The 17,963-nt window shown below is 42.5% G+C and overlaps 2 protein-coding genes across 3 annotated transcripts; both read right to left on the bottom strand.

Moving 5' to 3' along the window:
- Nucleotides 1-331: 331 nt before the first annotated feature.
- On the bottom strand, nucleotides 332-7,333 carry sesn2 (sestrin 2). 2 transcript variants are annotated; one of them, XM_063900015.1, is made up of 11 exons: nucleotides 6,536-7,333; nucleotides 5,189-5,254; nucleotides 4,357-4,545; nucleotides 3,115-3,297; nucleotides 2,452-2,670; nucleotides 2,111-2,246; nucleotides 1,908-2,023; nucleotides 1,704-1,787; nucleotides 1,426-1,532; nucleotides 1,199-1,343; nucleotides 332-936 (listed from the first exon to the last, which is right to left on the bottom strand). In XM_063900015.1, the coding sequence occupies exons 1-11, from the start codon at nucleotides 6,875-6,877 to the stop codon at nucleotides 850-852; spliced, it is 1,674 nt and encodes a 557-aa protein (XP_063756085.1). In that variant the 5' UTR covers nucleotides 6,878-7,333; the 3' UTR covers nucleotides 332-849. The 2 variants fall into 2 exon arrangements, with proteins under 2 accessions (XP_063756085.1, XP_063756086.1); XM_063900016.1 differs by lacking the exon at nucleotides 6,536-7,333 and adding an exon at nucleotides 5,808-6,524.
- Nucleotides 7,334-9,011: 1,678 nt separating this feature from the next.
- Nucleotides 9,012-13,613, bottom strand: matn1 (matrilin 1). The gene is made up of 9 exons (XM_063898684.1): nucleotides 13,393-13,613; nucleotides 11,944-12,128; nucleotides 11,682-11,846; nucleotides 11,358-11,580; nucleotides 10,396-10,518; nucleotides 9,983-10,155; nucleotides 9,660-9,891; nucleotides 9,222-9,374; nucleotides 9,012-9,112 (listed from the first exon to the last, which is right to left on the bottom strand). Exons 1-9 carry the CDS (start codon nucleotides 13,478-13,480, stop codon nucleotides 9,012-9,014), a joined length of 1,443 nt encoding a protein of 480 aa, XP_063754754.1. The 5' UTR covers nucleotides 13,481-13,613.
- Nucleotides 13,614-17,963: the final 4,350 nt, after the last annotated feature.

The raw sequence follows: 17,963 nt of genomic DNA, 5'->3' as shown, positions 1-17,963 counted from the left end.
AAAGTGTGATATCCGCATACAAATAGAGTTCCCTTGTGTGCGCTTTACCAGCATGTCACACGCTGATATAACATTGAGCCTCAACTCAACAAAAAGGAAATATATATTGTCTCACTTTTACAAACTTTCTTGAAGAGGTACTTGGCAAAGTTAACTGTGGCCAATTTTCACACTTCTCTAAGTCTTTGTCTCCATCCTGTGGTGAGTTAATGCAACTCCTGCTGCAACATGTGCACAATTTAAGGGCTTGTCATATCAGAATACAAAGATACAGAGAGTATTTGTTTTGTTGAATTTTTTTTCCAAAACATGATGTCCAGACACAATACAATCATTTTCAGTTTGATAACAAAGTAAGTTTATTGTATATGAAAATACAAGCTATTTTGTCTGTTTTGATTTTAGCCTCTGTGGGCTGAAATAGAGGACTGAGGCATGAGTAGTCTTGATGTCTATGATTATTAGCTTCAACAGATATGTCAAACCCTAGAATCTGATTTAGTTATACCAGACCTAATTCTACCTAGCAAGTAGCTTGTCGATATGTCTTATGTGACAGAAATATGTGCAAGATATTCACAACAACACTTGAGGCTCAAGTGGATAAACACAACCTGATAGATTTCAGTGCAAAAATAAGTAACAATTTTAAAATATCAGATATCCCAGTCGCAAAGCAGCTTCAAAACATTAACACTGAAACTTAAGATATGCATTTACAAACATTCATTGTAGTGTGTGCGTTTGTGTGTGTTTTGGTGTGTGTGTGAGTGTGTGTAATATGCATTAGGCTGTGGTATGTCACAGCTGGCTCAGCATCTGCAAAACGAGTGAAAGCGAGAGAGAGCGTCATCTCATGTAGTGTGTGATGGCTCGTAAAACATAAAGTAGGGCTGCCTGTAGCCGGGCTTCCATCACTATTAGGTTTGCATGAACCTGCGAGAAAAAGCAAAAGAAAAGGAATAAGTCATGTCACGTTAGTAGGTGACACACTCAAATGTCCTGTCTGTAATTCAAAACGCCCTTCAATAATGACATTTTTAAAAAAAGAAAGAAAAAAGAAAGGACACGCTGAAATGTCAAATGATTCACTCTTTGTCGCAGAGGTACCAGAAGAGATGATGTGTGAAAATGTCAAATGATTGATTCACTGTGGCTCCAGAGGCCGGGTCAGGTGAGGGTTTGAACTCGTACGTACCTTTTCCGAGTGTCTGAAGTGTCTCCAGAATGCGTGATAAACCCGTGCTGTGGTCTGCTCCGGGTGACAGGCCATGGTCTTAACAAACACCTTCAGCGAGCGCTCCAACAGCACATTCACGCTGCCGTAGTCGTAATCGTCGTAGCTGCACAGTTACAGTGATAAAAAAAATAAGTAAAATACAGCAGAAAAAACCTTCTTGATTTCCAACAGTGTGTGGTACTTACCGTATCCCGTACAGACAGTGGATGTAATTCCACAGAGCTTTCCTCAGAGTGTGAGTGTCAACATCTTCATGCATGGCCATTCTGTTGTAGGTCAAGTTGCTCACAACCTGCAAAGACATTGTTTAAACTTGTAATATGCTCAAATAATGAGACACAGTAATGTATACAGTATTCTACAGACAGAACAAGATGCCAAGTAAAACATTTCTATCATTTGGTTGACAATCAGCTTATGAATGTTTGTGTGTTAGCTTCTACAAGGTCGAAGGTAAGTGTACCTGGAATTTTTCATCCAGGAGCTGGCCCATGTCTGGCAGTAGTCTGTTGAGGAGAGAGAAGCCGTGGTCCTCCCATGAATAATCCTGCACACATCAGACGCCAACATCAACCAACACTTGATGGAACTTGGCTCAAACTAATTAAATACACTGTAAAAAGTATGGTTAAATAAATATAAACAACTTGAACATGCAGAAAGCTACCTGGGCTCTCATGGTGTTTGGTGACTGTTCTCCCTTGGGTGCAAAGTCCTCATATCTAAACTCTTGATCCTCCACCAGACGCAGCACCAGGTCAGGTGGCGCTCCTCGCACCACCGCTTAAATAAACAAATTAAAAGGAAGCAGTGAGTAAACAAATGTCAATCAAGTGACGGAGTAATGCGTGGAATAAAGAGTGTCTGTACCGGTCGGTATGCTCTCGCTCCTCTCCCTCTCAAAGCGAGTAACCATCTCCTCCTGTGTGCACTCCTCCTCCTGCTGCTGCTGCAGCTCCACCATCCTCTGCATCAACACCTCCACCTCCATCGCTCCATCAACAAACTGGAGGAGAAAATGTGAGAGTAGGGCTTCAGGAATTTACTTTAGGACTTTGTTTCCCACAGTCAAATAAACAGACAACCTTTCTTTCACTTGTACCTAACCGGTGTGACTGGGAAACAGCGCTGGAATCACTCGCATACTTCTTTGTTTTGTTGAAATTCTGAACTTGAGAACTTTCAGACATCTGATGAAAAAAATCACTAACCTCTTGCCTGCCGTCCTCATGAGCAGGGCTATGAGGGCTGCAAGGAGGGTGACTGGGTGAGGGAAGTTGGAAGGTGTAACCTCCGATGTGGTCGGGTTCAGGGTTTAAGCCGCAGCCCCATACAAAAGAACAGAGGGAGTGAGCATGAGCCATGAGCACCACGGCGTGTATGAGTTCAGCCAATGACCAGCGAGGCGAGGCTCCGGGACACACCAGCTCCTGCAGGACAGAGGTTAAGTGATGTTTCATACAGTAGCTTCCCACAGGATGAGTTGTAGTGATTGTGATGATCAATTACTTTGTAATAAAGTACAGTCATGTGATGGAAACCTTGCACAGCATTTGAATGTAAAGTATAAATTCTGAAGTTAATTTTATGAATGAAGCTTTTAACAATTCCTTACAGCTCTATCTAACAGATTAAATGCTTACATTAGCACCACTGTGTAACTACAGTCAGGCTCAAAAAGCTGTTAGCATGGCTGTAGTGTAAACTAACTGTTATGACCACACAACAAAAAGGAGAATACAATTAATGGACATCTTATAATTTATTTTAATGCAATATCACAAAAAAAAGGGAAGCCTAAGACACATCACAAATGTTATATTTAATAATGGGCATCGCAGATTAACATGTGGTTAGTGGGTGTCGGGGCTGACCTGTACGTGCTGCTGTGTGATGAGCCAGGGTCTGTGTGCCAGCAGCCTGTTGAGTGTTTGCAGGCTGCGGAGTTTGGTGGGCGCCTGTTTGAGGCTGCTAAGCCAGCTCTCCTCCCCCCCGAACTCCAGGAAGCCTGCACTGTGTTGCTGCACGGCGTACGAGCAGTGGTGTCGCGCCGCCGCCTGTGGAACAGAGTCAAACACGGTGCACCGTCCATTAACAACCGCGCTCTATCACTGGTCTGTGTAGAATGACTACATAATGCATAAGAACTGCCAATGTGCATTAATATATAAAGGGCTCAGAGGTTAAAGCAACACAACTAAATGACTCCACCAAAGATTATTCTCAGTCTAATGACTGTCGTTTCTGTGAGGGCAGCTAGTGCGATGATTACATAAACGATGACAGTCATTAAATGTTTATGAATATCGCAGTCTTTGGCAGACCTTTTTAGTGTCTCTATGATACAGCAGCTGGATACCCCTCAAGCACAGAATAACCTGTCAAGTCTATTTTGCATCTATAAAGAGTTGATTAATAACAAACGTATTACTTTCTATTATATTGTGCGGTTGTGTATGTTTGGCATGTTTATCGGTCGTCAAGGGGATCTCTTGACTTAAGTCAACAAAAAATGAGAACAACTCAAGCTGATGTAAGTGACATAAGACACATTGTCCTTAGATGGCTTTGAAAACCTGCTGACTCGTATTTTATTCAGCTGATTGCAAAATTGTCAACAACATTTTGCAGATGTTCAGTTGAAGCAGCAGCTGCTTTGTGAGGGTCATACAAATTATGCCATGTTCTATTTTTACCATTCATGTTTAATAGATTTTGAAACCACATGAAGCAGATGAATACTTTTTGTCCTACAGTGACTTCAGAGTTAGGGGTGTAATAAGAGGAGGTTTTATCTCACAGAGAGGAGAGGAGACGCGCTCCACAGCCTCCTGTCCGCAGCTTTACAATGTGCTGTAAAGCACTTTAGGTTGAGATAGACCCACTCATTGTTCTTATCTGTCAAACTCACAGACGCCCTTCACATTTTTCTGACCTTGTTAAAAAATTCTGTAAATGACAGATAATATTCAAAAGCAGCCTTTGATTTGACATGTTTTCTGTCTGTGTAAGATATAGGAACACATTAATATTCATGAGTGTACATGGGGAGGGGGGTCAGCTTAGTGCTCTGATACGTGTCACGAGTTGATAATCACATATTGAGGTTTTCTTACCATAACAACAATGTAATGTCGCCAGTGACGGGGCAAGGGGCCATCCATCTCCAACAAGGCATGCTGGGTCCTCAAAAAGCAGCTCAGATATGCAGGGTGCAGCGCCATCACCATGGTGATGTGGTCGACGCGACCCATTGAAAGGAAAGATTCGATGAGGATGTCCTGGTCTGGACCTTCTTTCAAAATCTGAAGAGGAAGGGAAAGCAAAACATATGTTTACAATGAAATATACATCATATTGTTTCGATGCTTGACGACTTACTGCCAATGGTTCGCTTTAAAATGCTACTTGTTCAGTTAGAAATAAATAAGCCTTAATAAGCAGAAATAACACTCCCACTTCCTCCAGTGGACAACTTGGAGTGAGTCACATATGAAATTAGAAATTGTAGTCATCAGCATTTGCAATATATCTCTGTTGTTGCTTCTCATGATGACATGAAGCAACAGGCAGTGCAGTATTGCAGCAGAATAGTGAGCTACACTGCTTATATTAGCAAATGGTTAAACCACATGTCATACAAATAAAATTAACATTATATGGCTTGAAGGGAGACAAAAAATGTGATCAACTTTCTACTTTGTGTAGGCTACTGTCTTTCGCTCTTATTACTGTTTCGTTTCGACACATGAATTTCCCTAAGGGGTTAATATAGCTTTATCTCATCTCATCTTATCTTACACACTGCCCCACGCTTCTTGGGATTTACTCTTGTAGGAAGAAAAACAAGGCCATTTCCTGGGACCTCATAAACATTTACAAAGATGAATCTCAAAAACAATTCAGACAAGAGTTCTCTTTTGGAAATGAAATATAAGCGTAACAAACCTCTTTCGCAGGAATGAATGCGCTTGGGCCCGATGCCAGAGCCCGAGGTACTTCAATACCTTGTTCCTAGAAAGGAGCATCAAATCAGTGAAATGCCAACCAATTTTATTTCTGACTTACCTGACAATGATGTTATGCTTTGATCTACTACAGCCGATAAAAATGTCATCAAATTGCTGTTGGTCTGATCAACAGTCCAAAACATAAATACACTGAGACAAAAAACCCAGCAAAACCTGCAGAGAAGCTGGAACTAAGGACTGATTGCAAGTTATGTTAAGTAACTAAGTACATTTTCTCAAGTATTACTCAAGAATTCTGAGGTACAGATACATTAAGTTTCTGTATTCGTATACATTTTGTACATTACCTCACATCAGAGTGGAACAAACTACTGAACTGAAGTGTTGGATAGTTGTTCTCTCTAGGACTCCGAATACATCAATAATACAGATATCACACATATTATAAACCTTATTCAAAAGAAACTGGGGATAGCTGCCTGCAGCTTCAACCCCTTAATTCATGACTAGGCTGACTGACGTACTGTAACTGGAGACCGTTGCATAACTCGCAGATCATAAAATCTGCACAAAGCATGCGTTCAAATCAAACTCACCGACATGATCGGAAGAACCACGCCAGAAAGTCCCCGCTTAGTATTTCCAGCAAAGAAGACACATAAACTGTCCGTGCGTCAAACGCAGTAAGACTTTTTTGTATTTCTACAAGCTTACAGTGGGCTGGGAAAGGGATCGGTGTCTGGTGTGTTTTTCAGGGCATCGAGAGGGGGCGTGTCTGGCCTGCTTGTTTGTGTACACTGCAGCACGGTCTTGCATCACCTCATGCGATGCAATGGCTGATGAAATATGCAGAAATCTCATAGAAAATTGGTAATCAGCTGAGGTGGGAAGTAACTACATACATTTACTGAACTACTTTTAACAAAATACATCGCTAGAAACGACACAAGTGGATTTGTACTTTATTTAGCTCATAATACTTTTGTACTTTGTACCTAAGTGAGATTTTATATGCAGGACTTATTCTTGCAATGACGTTTTTGTTTTAACATAATGTATTGATACTTTTACTCAAGTAAAGCATCGGGATAAACTTCAAACTCTGGCAATCAGCTGATAAATATTACCGATCAGCTTCGACTGATAATCAATCATTGGCATTATCTTGTTGTTTCATGATAAGAAGCGAAAGCTCATAAACAATCTGCGGCCTGTGAAAATATACCTGTTAGGAAAAGTTGGCCCACTGCGGATGAACTATAGTATGATATGTTGTACAGGACATTATAAATCAGAAAGACTGAGACTAGTACCCCAACATTACCTGAGCGGTGCGCAGGAGCTTGGTTGCTCTCCCCCGAACCTCTTGCAGCGGGCACGACCGGGACAACCGGAGCAGGTGTAGCAGTGTTTGTTCAGTCAGACGTGCGGAACCGCGCCGGTCCAGTCCCAAACACAACAGCACCCCTTGGCTGAGCTCCTCCAGAGCCGCTGCTCGTTCCTCTTCGTCCCTGCTGCAAAGCCGAGCTAAGTTTTTGACAGTCGGGGCACCATCGCACTCTGACTCGGACCTGTGGCGACTTGAGCGTCCAGAACTGGACCCCCATCCCGGTTTGTTATCCCCCTTAGCCTGGCAGGTAGAGCCCGCTGTGGGATTACTGGCCATCACTTGACCGTTGAAGCCCCGAGCTACCTGACGTTCCTGCTAGCTACCTTTAGCCGTTAACCCAACCGTTATCGTTAGCTTAATGCAAGGGTAGTCCTCCTTAACTGCCAGATACTCGAGGTGTCAGTAGCCTGTGTTGGCTCACTGGGCAATCATCTCTTCCGTCAATCATTAACGCCGACAAAAAGCACTCATAGACCGGCTACCTGACCGTAAAGACGGTATGCCGGTTAGCTCGCTTAAGCTAGCCTAGCTGCTGTTAGCAGATGCTGGTAGCTGTTCTAACAGGGCTTAACGACGCCTTGGTATTATTAACTCTGTGCGCCACTTTGTTTGTGTTTTTACTGCCAGAATGAAGTTACGGTGAGTTTAAAATTTGGATCAGCTTTCACGAGGATCAGATGACTGGTTTCACTCGCTGGCTTCATTCAGCTGTTTAAGTTAGACAGCTTTCGTTTCTCGTATGCAACGTCACTGTGAGGTGTGGCCAACTTCACTAATGATCTTCAAGACTTCGAAAATACAGTATTTATTTCTGAATCATTTGACTTACTTTCATATGGTGTGAGGTGATTTCTGGCGTACACTTAATCTGTTGATTTAGTAGTTTTACTTAGCTTTATGTAATTATAAAAGGCATCTGCATGGTGTTGGTATTTGTATTCTGTTATTTCCTTCACTATTTGTATTGGTTTCATTTATTTGATGTCCTATCTATATTAAGGTTGCATTGTTGGAGGAGCCTAGGAGCTACTGTGTCATTACAATAAAGCCTTGAATCTTGAATCTTTTTTAATCTTACCACATGCTAAAACTAATAGGAATTTGGGAAATGATATAATGTAGTGTTTTATGCATAATGCTAGTTTACGTTACAAAGTTTCAATTATAGTATTGCCCATTTATCTTTAATCCTTTTTTTAAAATCAATTATGCAGTCGAAAAACTGTCCAAACCATATTAAAAATGGGCATAATACTTACCAGAGCCTGGGGAAATGTCTTAAACTTGCTTTCTCTTCTATACAACTGAATGCAGAACATTTATCATATAATTCAGCAAGGCCTACCTAAATTATTTTGTCAGCCAAACAATGAATTACTTTTATTGAAGCACTACATGCACTACAGCTTCACTGCAAGAGTAAACCTTTTGTTAACCACAAAGCTGACAAATCCAAAGTAGAGTATGGAACCTATTTTGATTTGGTCCTTTTTTTATACTTCAATGTAGACTTACATTACATTATGTTGTAAATGTTTGCAGTTGAAATTAATTTAAAATAGGTGACCATTTACTGTGAACACCTGCCAGGCCCTTGTGGTCCTCAGAGCCCATATTTTGGACCATAGAAATAAAAGCAGGAATTGCTTTGTGTGTGTCTGCATACAATATTTTCACAATTTATCACATGTACTTCCTGAATCACCTTTATTTAGGAAAATAAAAAAACATCAATGGTGTACCCTTATGATCAGACATATATCTTATATTAATTTACCTGTTTATATGTATGTATGTACACCATATATAATAGTATATGAGGGGGAAAAGAAAGTGTAAGCTTTCAGATTTGAGAGGAAAGACAGGGAAAGAAACAAACAAGTGCGGATGATGAGACACAGACTTTGGGTTTTAGGGAAAATTCATTATTGGCAGCCACAAAGAAAAACCCTTCAGTGTACCGTCACCGTTTCCCTATGAGGGAAGTTTTTTATTAATAAACACACAGGCTGGCTATGGAGGATGGCCTTCGAAGCACACAGAGAGGCGTGGTCTCCATGGCAACCAGGGCTTTGTGTCCAAGGAGACCCAAAGTTGTAAGAAGTAAGACCGAGAGATGAGGGTGCAGAGGTGGTGTGGGAGAGGTCAGGATACAAGCAGAGGTCAGGGTTCACACGCACGGGATCCTCTTCAGTATTTTACAGGAAGTACAAATTGTGTGTTTGTTTGTGTGTATGTGGTTGTGTGTGCAGAGTGGAATGTGAGTCCTTAGACGATTTTGTTCTCCAGCAAAGCAATCCTCTTTGACATGCTGTCTAGTAATATTTGGTCAAGGACGCCAACAATTAAGACAAACTACACCGAAACATATAATGCATTGAAATGCCAAACTTCATATTCTTACACCATTTCAGCCGTTGTAAAGGATATATTTTTTTGTTAGTGCCTGCAGGGCATCTTCTACTTTCTTCTGGAACTTTACGAGGGAGTCGCATTCGCAAGGGTCCTCCTCTGTTGGAAAGAAAGCACAAGGTATGAGCTAATGTAGCAGTACGTATAGTGAAATGACCTGTAATAACACAAGTATGTTTAATGTTTGTATCTATTCATCATATGTGACCTTGACAGATATTAATCTGCAGTTTTTTGGCGATCTGGGCCATGGCCTTGAAGTCGGCAGTGTAGAAGTAGTGCTCTCCAGTCGGCACAGAGGAAATCTCTTTCAGCTCATCCTCCACTGCGTTGCCCACTCCAACAGCGTACATCTTGTAACCTGAAACATAAACACATATAGGTTTTCCTCATCTGACTTGAGCTGCATCTAAGTGTTATTTATATTATTAGTCAACCTGAGGACTATGTTCTAGATTCATTGATTAATAGTTAAGAAATGTCCATTCCAGTTTTGTTTGTCTAAAACCCAATTATTTATTACACTTTCATATGTATTATACATGGAATTGCATTTAAGTTGCTGAAAACAGCATTTTGCAGTAAAAGGCGTTGGATTGGACTACATCTTGTATTACATGCTTTGAGCAGTAAACCATCCTCTCACCCTGATCCTTGGCCTTCTTGGCGGCCTCTCCAATGTAGTCCTGGCTGCGTCCGTCAGTGAAGACGATGCCCACCTTGGTGACCCCAGGCCGGGCGCCCTGACTGGCGCTGAAGCTGTTTTCTGTCAGATAACGGAGAGCCTGGCCTGTCATGGTTCCCTTCTCCATGTAGCCCATCTTCTTCACAGCGTCCTTCAGGTCTTTCTTGTTGTTGAAGCGACCCAGAGGGAACTCCTGCGGGAGGAAAGAGAAAACATGACGTTGATACAGAAGAGAAGAAAGCAGATTTTGAGGTGACATTAAAATAGCAAATGCAGACACATGCCTGTCTGACGGAGCTGGAGTACTGAACCAGTCCAACGTGAGCCTTGGTCTCAGAAACATCCAGTTTGTCGATGATCTGGTTGATCCACTTCTTGACCAGTTCGAAATTCTCAGGACGCACGCTCTTAGAGCCGTCGATCAGGAACACCACATCTGTCGCTGCATTGCTGCAAGCTGGTGATGGCGGATACACAACAGGGCATGTTACTCTGGGAGCACAGGGACCGCCCTTGGATAAAAACCTACACACACACACACACACACACACACACACACACACACACACACACACACACACACACACACACACACACACACACACACACACACACACACACACACACACACACACACACACACACACACACACACACACACACACACACACACACACACACACACAAAACCACTCACCACTGCAGCTGCGACCATTGTCCATTAGGGTAAAGCCATCTTTGCAGGCACACTTGAATGATCCAGGGGAGCTGATGCATACCTGCTCACAGTCATGATCCCCGGTGGCACAAAGGTCCGACACTGTGTGTGCGTGCGTGCAGAACACACATACACACAGTAGGTTATATGTCCAGGCGCACGTACACACACACAGAGGGCGGGGGGGTGGTTGGAGTTAGGAGGAGAGAATGAAACTATGTCAGTTTGAAAACGGGAATATCTAGCATTGAGTTTTAATGATCCACTGTGACTCGCAGCCAATAATTTTGAGTGAGTGTGAATGACACGTGTATCCAGTGGACCCTTAAAACTAACAGGTGGAATAGATTGGAGTAGCCTCAATTAAACAAGATCTGTTGTCTGTTTCTAAATGGTGCAGGCTCGTCCAATAACAATCCAACACTGTGATCATGCAGGTCCGCCTTTGGATGAAACATCTGCAGCATGATTGGCTGGAAGGCAGAAGTCAAAACTGCAGCAGACCGCCAAAAGGGCATTTCTAATAAGAGGTTTAATGACTGTCACTAATGGATCGGTAATTAAAGAGAGATCAGCTTGTTCCTCGGCTATGTGAGATTTGACTGAAGAATAGGAGTGATTTCATTCCTTAAGGTTGTTCCTTCCCTAGTGCCCCCCTGCACTGGGAGCATTCAATCAGTTTGTACGCCTGAGACTGCAGTCTTTGAGGACAAAAGTGAGGGAACAACATTTCAAGGAATGAAAAGATGACAGTCCTGACACCTTACCCTCAGAATAGGGGGGCAGCTCTTTCCACAGTGATGAAGGATAATGATGATGACCCACCCTGTCATTATTTTTAACCATCTTTGTCTATTTCCATCAATCATCACCAATTATCTACATCTGTTCCTTCAATTTTATACAATGAAAGTATTTCCGTCTTCTCCATCTCTTCTTACCACAGAAGGCTTCCTTGAACTTTGTGGTGAGCTTCTCGATGACGCTGTAGCTCTCAACATAGTCCACATGGTCATCCAGAGGCTCACTGGCCATCTGCTTAAGGGTGTTCATGTCCACACGTCCCACACCAATGGCAAAAATCTCTATACCGGCATCCCGTGCACGTAGAGCCACCTCCTTCACATTGTCCTGGGGCCGCCCGTCTGTCACAATAATGGCAACCTGTGAAGATAAAATGATATAAAAAATATATTTAAAGAGGTGATTCTAATGATGGAATATGTTGAATTGCATGTGTGAATGCATGTAAATATGCATTTGACCTTGCTGATATCAGGAGATTTGACGCGAGCACCCTCGCTCTCGCTGAAGGCCACGTTCAGGGCAAACGTAATGGCCAGACCGGTCATTGTTCCGGTGGAAAGGGGCTCGATCTTCGTCACAGCTTTAATCAGACCGGCATGGGTGCGATGCGTCTTCAGAGACACCTGCAATTGCATAACAGCAAAGTCAGTGTTATAAAATCACATGACCAATAAATACAGAATTTGCTCGGTGCTAGCGAAGGCTAGCAGAGCCCCATACCTCGTTTTTGACGCGGCTGGCGTAGTTGACAACTCCCACACGGGTGGCGTTGGGTCCAACATCCAGCCCCTCGATGACCTTAGCCAGGAAGACCTTGACCTGCTCAAACTCTGAAGGGCGAACGCTCCGACTGCTGTCGATGATGAATACAATGTCTGTGGGCCGAGTTTTGCACAAACCTGCCGCTACATATGACAAAAAAGGAAGACAGAAGGTATTATTGTGTATACATATTCTCACATTTTTCACCTGTAAGTGTGGGAGGAGCATAGGACTAATGGATGTATTGAGGGAGGAAGGGAGGGAGGAGTTTTGGATGATGGTGAGAAAGTTGGAGGGATCAGAAAAACAGGCTGCAGGGAGGCAGCAGTGGTGGAGTGAGGCAAAGGTGGAGGGAGAGATGGAGAAATAAGTGGCATTAAACAAGGATGCAGGCCAAAGAAAGATACATTAGAAGTCACCTGCTTCATACTGCCTACATAAAGAATTACAATAGGATCAATACTTTTTTAATAGACAGACAACGGAACAAAATACATGAAAAAGGTTAAATGTGGCTTGAAAGCTTAGAAAAATATCTAAGAAAAAGTGTATCTTAAGGGTTTTTGATTATATGTCCAAAACGAAGGACTGTTCAGCTACAAACATATGGAGGGAGCTATCACGTGTGTCAAAGACGGTCTGTTAATAGTAATAAAACACTTAGACTCAGAGAGGATGTGTTGGATTTCCACGTTAAATTAATCATTAAGACTTCCAGTGTCTGTGTAACATCACTGATCTCCCTTCTCACCCTTCACCTCTCTGCCTCCCTTCGGTTCGCTTAAAAACTTCTACATCACAACCCCCCCCCCCCCCTCCACACACACACACACACACACACAAACACAGCTCCAACTGCCACACTTCATCCTAAAAAAAGTCATTCAAACTGTGCACGTACACCATCCAACCCCCAGCAACGATACAAAAAAACACTGCAGTCTTTAACGCCGGCGGACCAATCATTTCAAATCTTAAATACTCAAACACACTTGAAATACAGAAATCACTTTAACTGTCAGGAGGAATATTTTGCAATTATCCAGACTATCTTTACAGTAAAATGATTAAGCTAAATAAAAACTTTTTCAATTCTTCTCCTTCAATTGTGTTTCTTTTAGAGAACTTTTGCCAATCTACAACAACTAGTTCAAACACATCATACACACTTATTTGGAAAAGACTGGAATCAGACCAGAGGGACATTCCTCTTAAACGCCGTTACCTCAATAGAAATATACTTAGCTTGATCATTTTATATCTATGTCTATTTTGAGGTTTACTGTCCTCAGATTAGTTTTTTTGCTAAGATAACTACCGATGTATTAATGTCAGATATCAAACCATCAGAGAGTCTTCAGCTGGAGTTACAATCAACTTTAAGGGTTAAAAGGTCAACTTTCTTACCCATGGCGGCGGCCGTGCGGAGGTCTACGGTGGCCCGAGCCCCCATGAGGCCGAGCAGCAGCAGGAACAACAGCGGGGTAGGCGTCATGGCGACAGAGGGGTGACGAGTTAATGCGGGGGTCTGAGCGTGTCCGCAGACAGTCCTAGAGTGGCGAGCCAGAAAGGAGACAGAGCAAGACGAAGGGAGTTCGAGTCGAAGGGGACGGCCACAAAGTGAGTCTGAGTGACTCTGAGCTGCAGGTTATCAATGCAAGTGCTTCACACACTCAGCACCTAGACACCCCCCCACCCCTCTATAGCTGCAGTATGTGTGTGTGTGTGTGTGTGTGTGTGTGTGTGTGTGTGTGTGTGTGTGTGTGTGTGTGTGTGTGTGTGTGTGTGTGTGTGTGTGTGTGTGGGTAAGCGAGGGAAATACCTGCTCTGGGAGGACCTAAAATGGTGGGCAAGGAAAGACAAACACACCTTGATATGGCTAGGATGGACAGGTATGTGTGTATGTCAGAGTGAGTAGTAAAATGTGTGTTGGGTGTGTGCTCTAGTACCTGAGCGTGTACAGTATGTGTGTGTTGCGGGGGGTACAGGAGCGCCTGGGGTTTGGTGTGTGCCAACGCAACCGCCCCAGGTTGGATTTGGCCAAAAGCTCAAATAAACAGCAACATGAATTCCTCTTTTCTCCCCGTGTTCCCTCTTATAGCAAACACACATTTATGGTGCGGAAGTGAAGGAGAGCCACCGTACACAGGCCTCAGTGTTCCTGCTGCTATGCATGTTGGGAGGTGTGTGTGCATTTTTGCATAAGCATGCATTTCTGTATAAGTTGAAATATACAAGCCAATTCCTGGACTCTTTAGTTCAGCTCAGTTCAGCTTCTGAATTAAACGTACAATTTTGTGTTTTTCTATCACTTCTTTCTACTCTTCAACTCATTACTTTATTTGTGGTTTTTTAAAGCTTTTGTTTTTATATTTTCTAAGATGAAATTGACTACAGAACAGAGAAGGATAGAAGGTTAAGATTTGCTTATTGCAACCATTAAAAAAAAAGAAGCTATCCCACTCTTAGCTATTCCTTCCTCCTATTTCCCCATATCTTCCTCTCCACTGTCAGGTAGGCAGCTGGCCTCAGAGGAGTAAACACACTTTCATCAATACACACACACACATCTTTAATCTGTCTATAGAAGCCACATACACACCAAACAGAGACCCCTCTTTTACCTCCAACATCCCGCTCCACCCGACCCAACCCTGCATTCCTCCGCACCTCCCCTTCCTCCTCCTCCACACACACCTCCACCCACACACACGACCTGAACAAGCTGCAATTCAGGGGGTAAGTCTGGGAGGGGAAGAGGAATTGGGGCTCAGGCTGTACAGTAACTGGCCAGACCGATTTCCTACAGAACAAGCTGTAAAATCAACAGTGTGTGTGTGTGTGTGTGTGTGTGTGTGTGTGTGTGTGTGTGTGTGTGTGTGTGTGTGTGTGTGTGTGTGTGTGTGTGTGTGTGTGTGTGTGTGTGTGTGTGTGTGTGTGTGTGTGTGTGTGTATGATATTGGCATGAGTTGAAAGAGTTGAGATGTTATTCCTGGACAGCGGTTCCTCTCGGGGCTTATAAGAGAAGAGACACAACAGTCACAATCATAAGCATATTCCGTGGAAACACACATACATAAATAGTACAGTCACAAACACACACACACGTTATGTAACCTCAGTCTGGTTGGCAGGCTGGACATTAGTGAGCTGGATGAGGTTTCCTTGCATCCATCAGCATTTGTGAACCATTTCACAGAACCATGAAACTCATTTTTCATCTGGTGTTTACACAGGATTCGAGTTGCTTGGTGGATTGTGGAGAATTAAAAGCCTGAAATCAGTTTGAACTGACAAAATTGAAATTTGCTGTGCGACAGACACTATAACAATACTAGATGCTCAGTTCCAATAACACTTTTAGAGCAGGCCTGGTTATATTTTATTTGTATGATTCAAATGAATATTTTACTGTGTAAAAATATTTAAAATGTCTTGTTTCGTCCGACTGACTGTGAATTACATTTTGAATTAAAACACAACATTAGCTTGGATTGGTGAGTGTTGGCATTATTTTAACTAAATGTGCTGAAATGATCAACAATCAGAAAATGAATCCTCATCATGTTGACAAACAGTCTAAATGTATTCTTTAGCTAAACCCCAAATGTGCTGGTTCCAGTTTCTCAAATGTGTTTTACTCGTATATATTCAGTCGATAGATACATCTAATTATATGCCTTTGGGTTTGATTTTTTAAAAATTGTTAAAAGCTTTTTAAAAATACTTTTTTCTGACGTTTTATAGAACGATCAATTAATGGTCGTATTACTCAATAATTTAAAAAGTCAAATCAAAAGGATTTTCTAACTTATCACAATCCAAAATGGATGAACCTACACAAATGAGTTCAGCACATTTACTATAAGCCCAAAAGGTTATTTTCCTCTTCCCCTTTTTGTCCTTCACCATTTCCTTTCCCAATAGCAAAACATAAATTTAATATAAAGACAGAGCATATTTGCTTTTTTACTAAAAAAGTGAAAGTTCCTGTAAGTCCTTATTCACTGCCAACAGCCAGACCACTGCAGCGGGCTACATTTAGAGAATATTCATCACAATAGTACTGCCAGACCCTTAGAGTAAATGAAAACAAGTCTAAAACAAACACCTTTTTTTATCCCTGCCACACTGGATTTCATTAGCATTTTTATACAAGTACTCAACTCTCCTCAAATATATTTACGATCAACATGGTGATATATCTCAGTCAAATCTGGGCCTTCCACTGTTAGTCTTCTTGTTTACACATCGTTTGAACAGACTAAGCTATTCATTTTACCCAGTAAGTTGTTACCTCCAGCGGCTCTCCCTCGTGTCATCTGTTCCTCCAAACCCAACATAAGTCTATTTGTTGTATTTGTCAAAACAAACTCAAAATCAACACCCTAGACCAGAGAATCAAAGCAATGGATGCTCTCCAAGCCATGTTTCAGCTTTGTTTCACAACCAATATTAGCCTATTACTTTCAATCAGTTATATCCATAAACGCTATCCGCTAATATCAATAAACTCCACAACTTAGCTGCACATTTTACCCTTTGCGTGTGTGAGGGTGTGTGTTTGTGTGTGTGTGTGTGTGTGTGTGTGTGTGTGTGTGCGCGCACGCTTTCATAGAGTCAGAAGGTTTGGAAAGAGAGCGAGGATTTCTTGTTAGACCACATCCATAAATATTGAAACAAGTTCCCTTTCTTCAAATCTCAGAATACTGAGTAAATATTGACATGGTGGATTCGGGCTGAACTGAAGCATCCCATACCTGTGTTCACATATGCACATACACGCACACACACATGTATATATGCTTACACACACGTGCCCTCCAGCTGTGCTCTGAGCACTCTCTGTTCACACCAGGGAAGTTGTGGAAAAATTAATTACAAAGTTAACCCTACATGAAACCCCCCTCAGTATCACATGCAAGCTCCCTGACATGTGAATGTGTAGAAAGCTGAAACTGTGCGGACTGACACGAGACACACACACACAGACCTTTACACAAATTAAAACTAAAATCCAGAGTAGACACTCTGCTTCACTGAGTTTGAATAAATCTCACACTCAGAGGCTTTTCATTCCTGAAATGAATGTGTTGTGTGTGTCTCTTTATGCAGGAGACTTTGAGAAATGAAGTTTTTATGTGTGTGTGTTTATGCTGCGCTTCTCCTGCCAACAGTAACAGCTCAGTAGCCAGTGAGCAGGAAGAGCGAGGTTCATTAAAAACCCAAACACAGCAGTTACATAACCAAGAGTTCTGTTCATCCCAGAACCCCCTGTGCTACAAACACACTTCTCCCTCATCCCCATCTTCTTCCCCCGCCCACGCCTGCTGGCAGAGCCCACCCATCATCCTCTTCTCCTCCCATAGCAACAGCTCATCTCTGCTCTCCTCCCTTGTTCCCCGACCAACACACTGCCTCACTCTTCCCCCCTCCTTTATCTGCTCCCCTGGTCCCTGCCACCTCCTCCTCGCTCTCATCAAACAGTTCCTTCTCTTACTCCCACATCATCATCCAAGCTTCACTTCAAACTTTACTTTACATGCAGTACGACTACGAACCAGGAATATTAACTACAGTTAAAACAAGAAACTTTTTTTGCTTTACTTTCAATACTGAGAGCAAAAAATGACACGATTGTTCCCAGACGTCTTTTTTCAAATCTCAAGAAAATGACTGTAGCTCTTTGAGAGGTGGAGTTTCATACAGGGATCTGGTTTCCACAAGCCCTCTCAACTGACTTGCCTGCTAAGGATAAACAGAGCGGAAAGTGCAGTTAGTGTGTGAACACAGCAGATGGCAACATGGATTAAGGATTTGGGCAGTATCAGTGATTGTCTAGGCTACCTCTACCGTAGAAACAACTCTGAGCCGTTTCCCTCCATGGGATTATCGACTGCCTCACATCCCACGACAGAGGGATGTCTGAGAACCCGACATGCCGTTAAATAAACCCAGCATGCGGTCGTCTCACATGA

Source organism: Eleginops maclovinus, chromosome 13 (genome assembly GCF_036324505.1).
Source record: "Eleginops maclovinus isolate JMC-PN-2008 ecotype Puerto Natales chromosome 13, JC_Emac_rtc_rv5, whole genome shotgun sequence".
Taxonomy (NCBI): Eukaryota; Metazoa; Chordata; class Actinopteri; order Perciformes; family Eleginopidae; genus Eleginops; species Eleginops maclovinus.
This window is presented reverse-complemented; position numbering and strand designations above follow the sequence as displayed.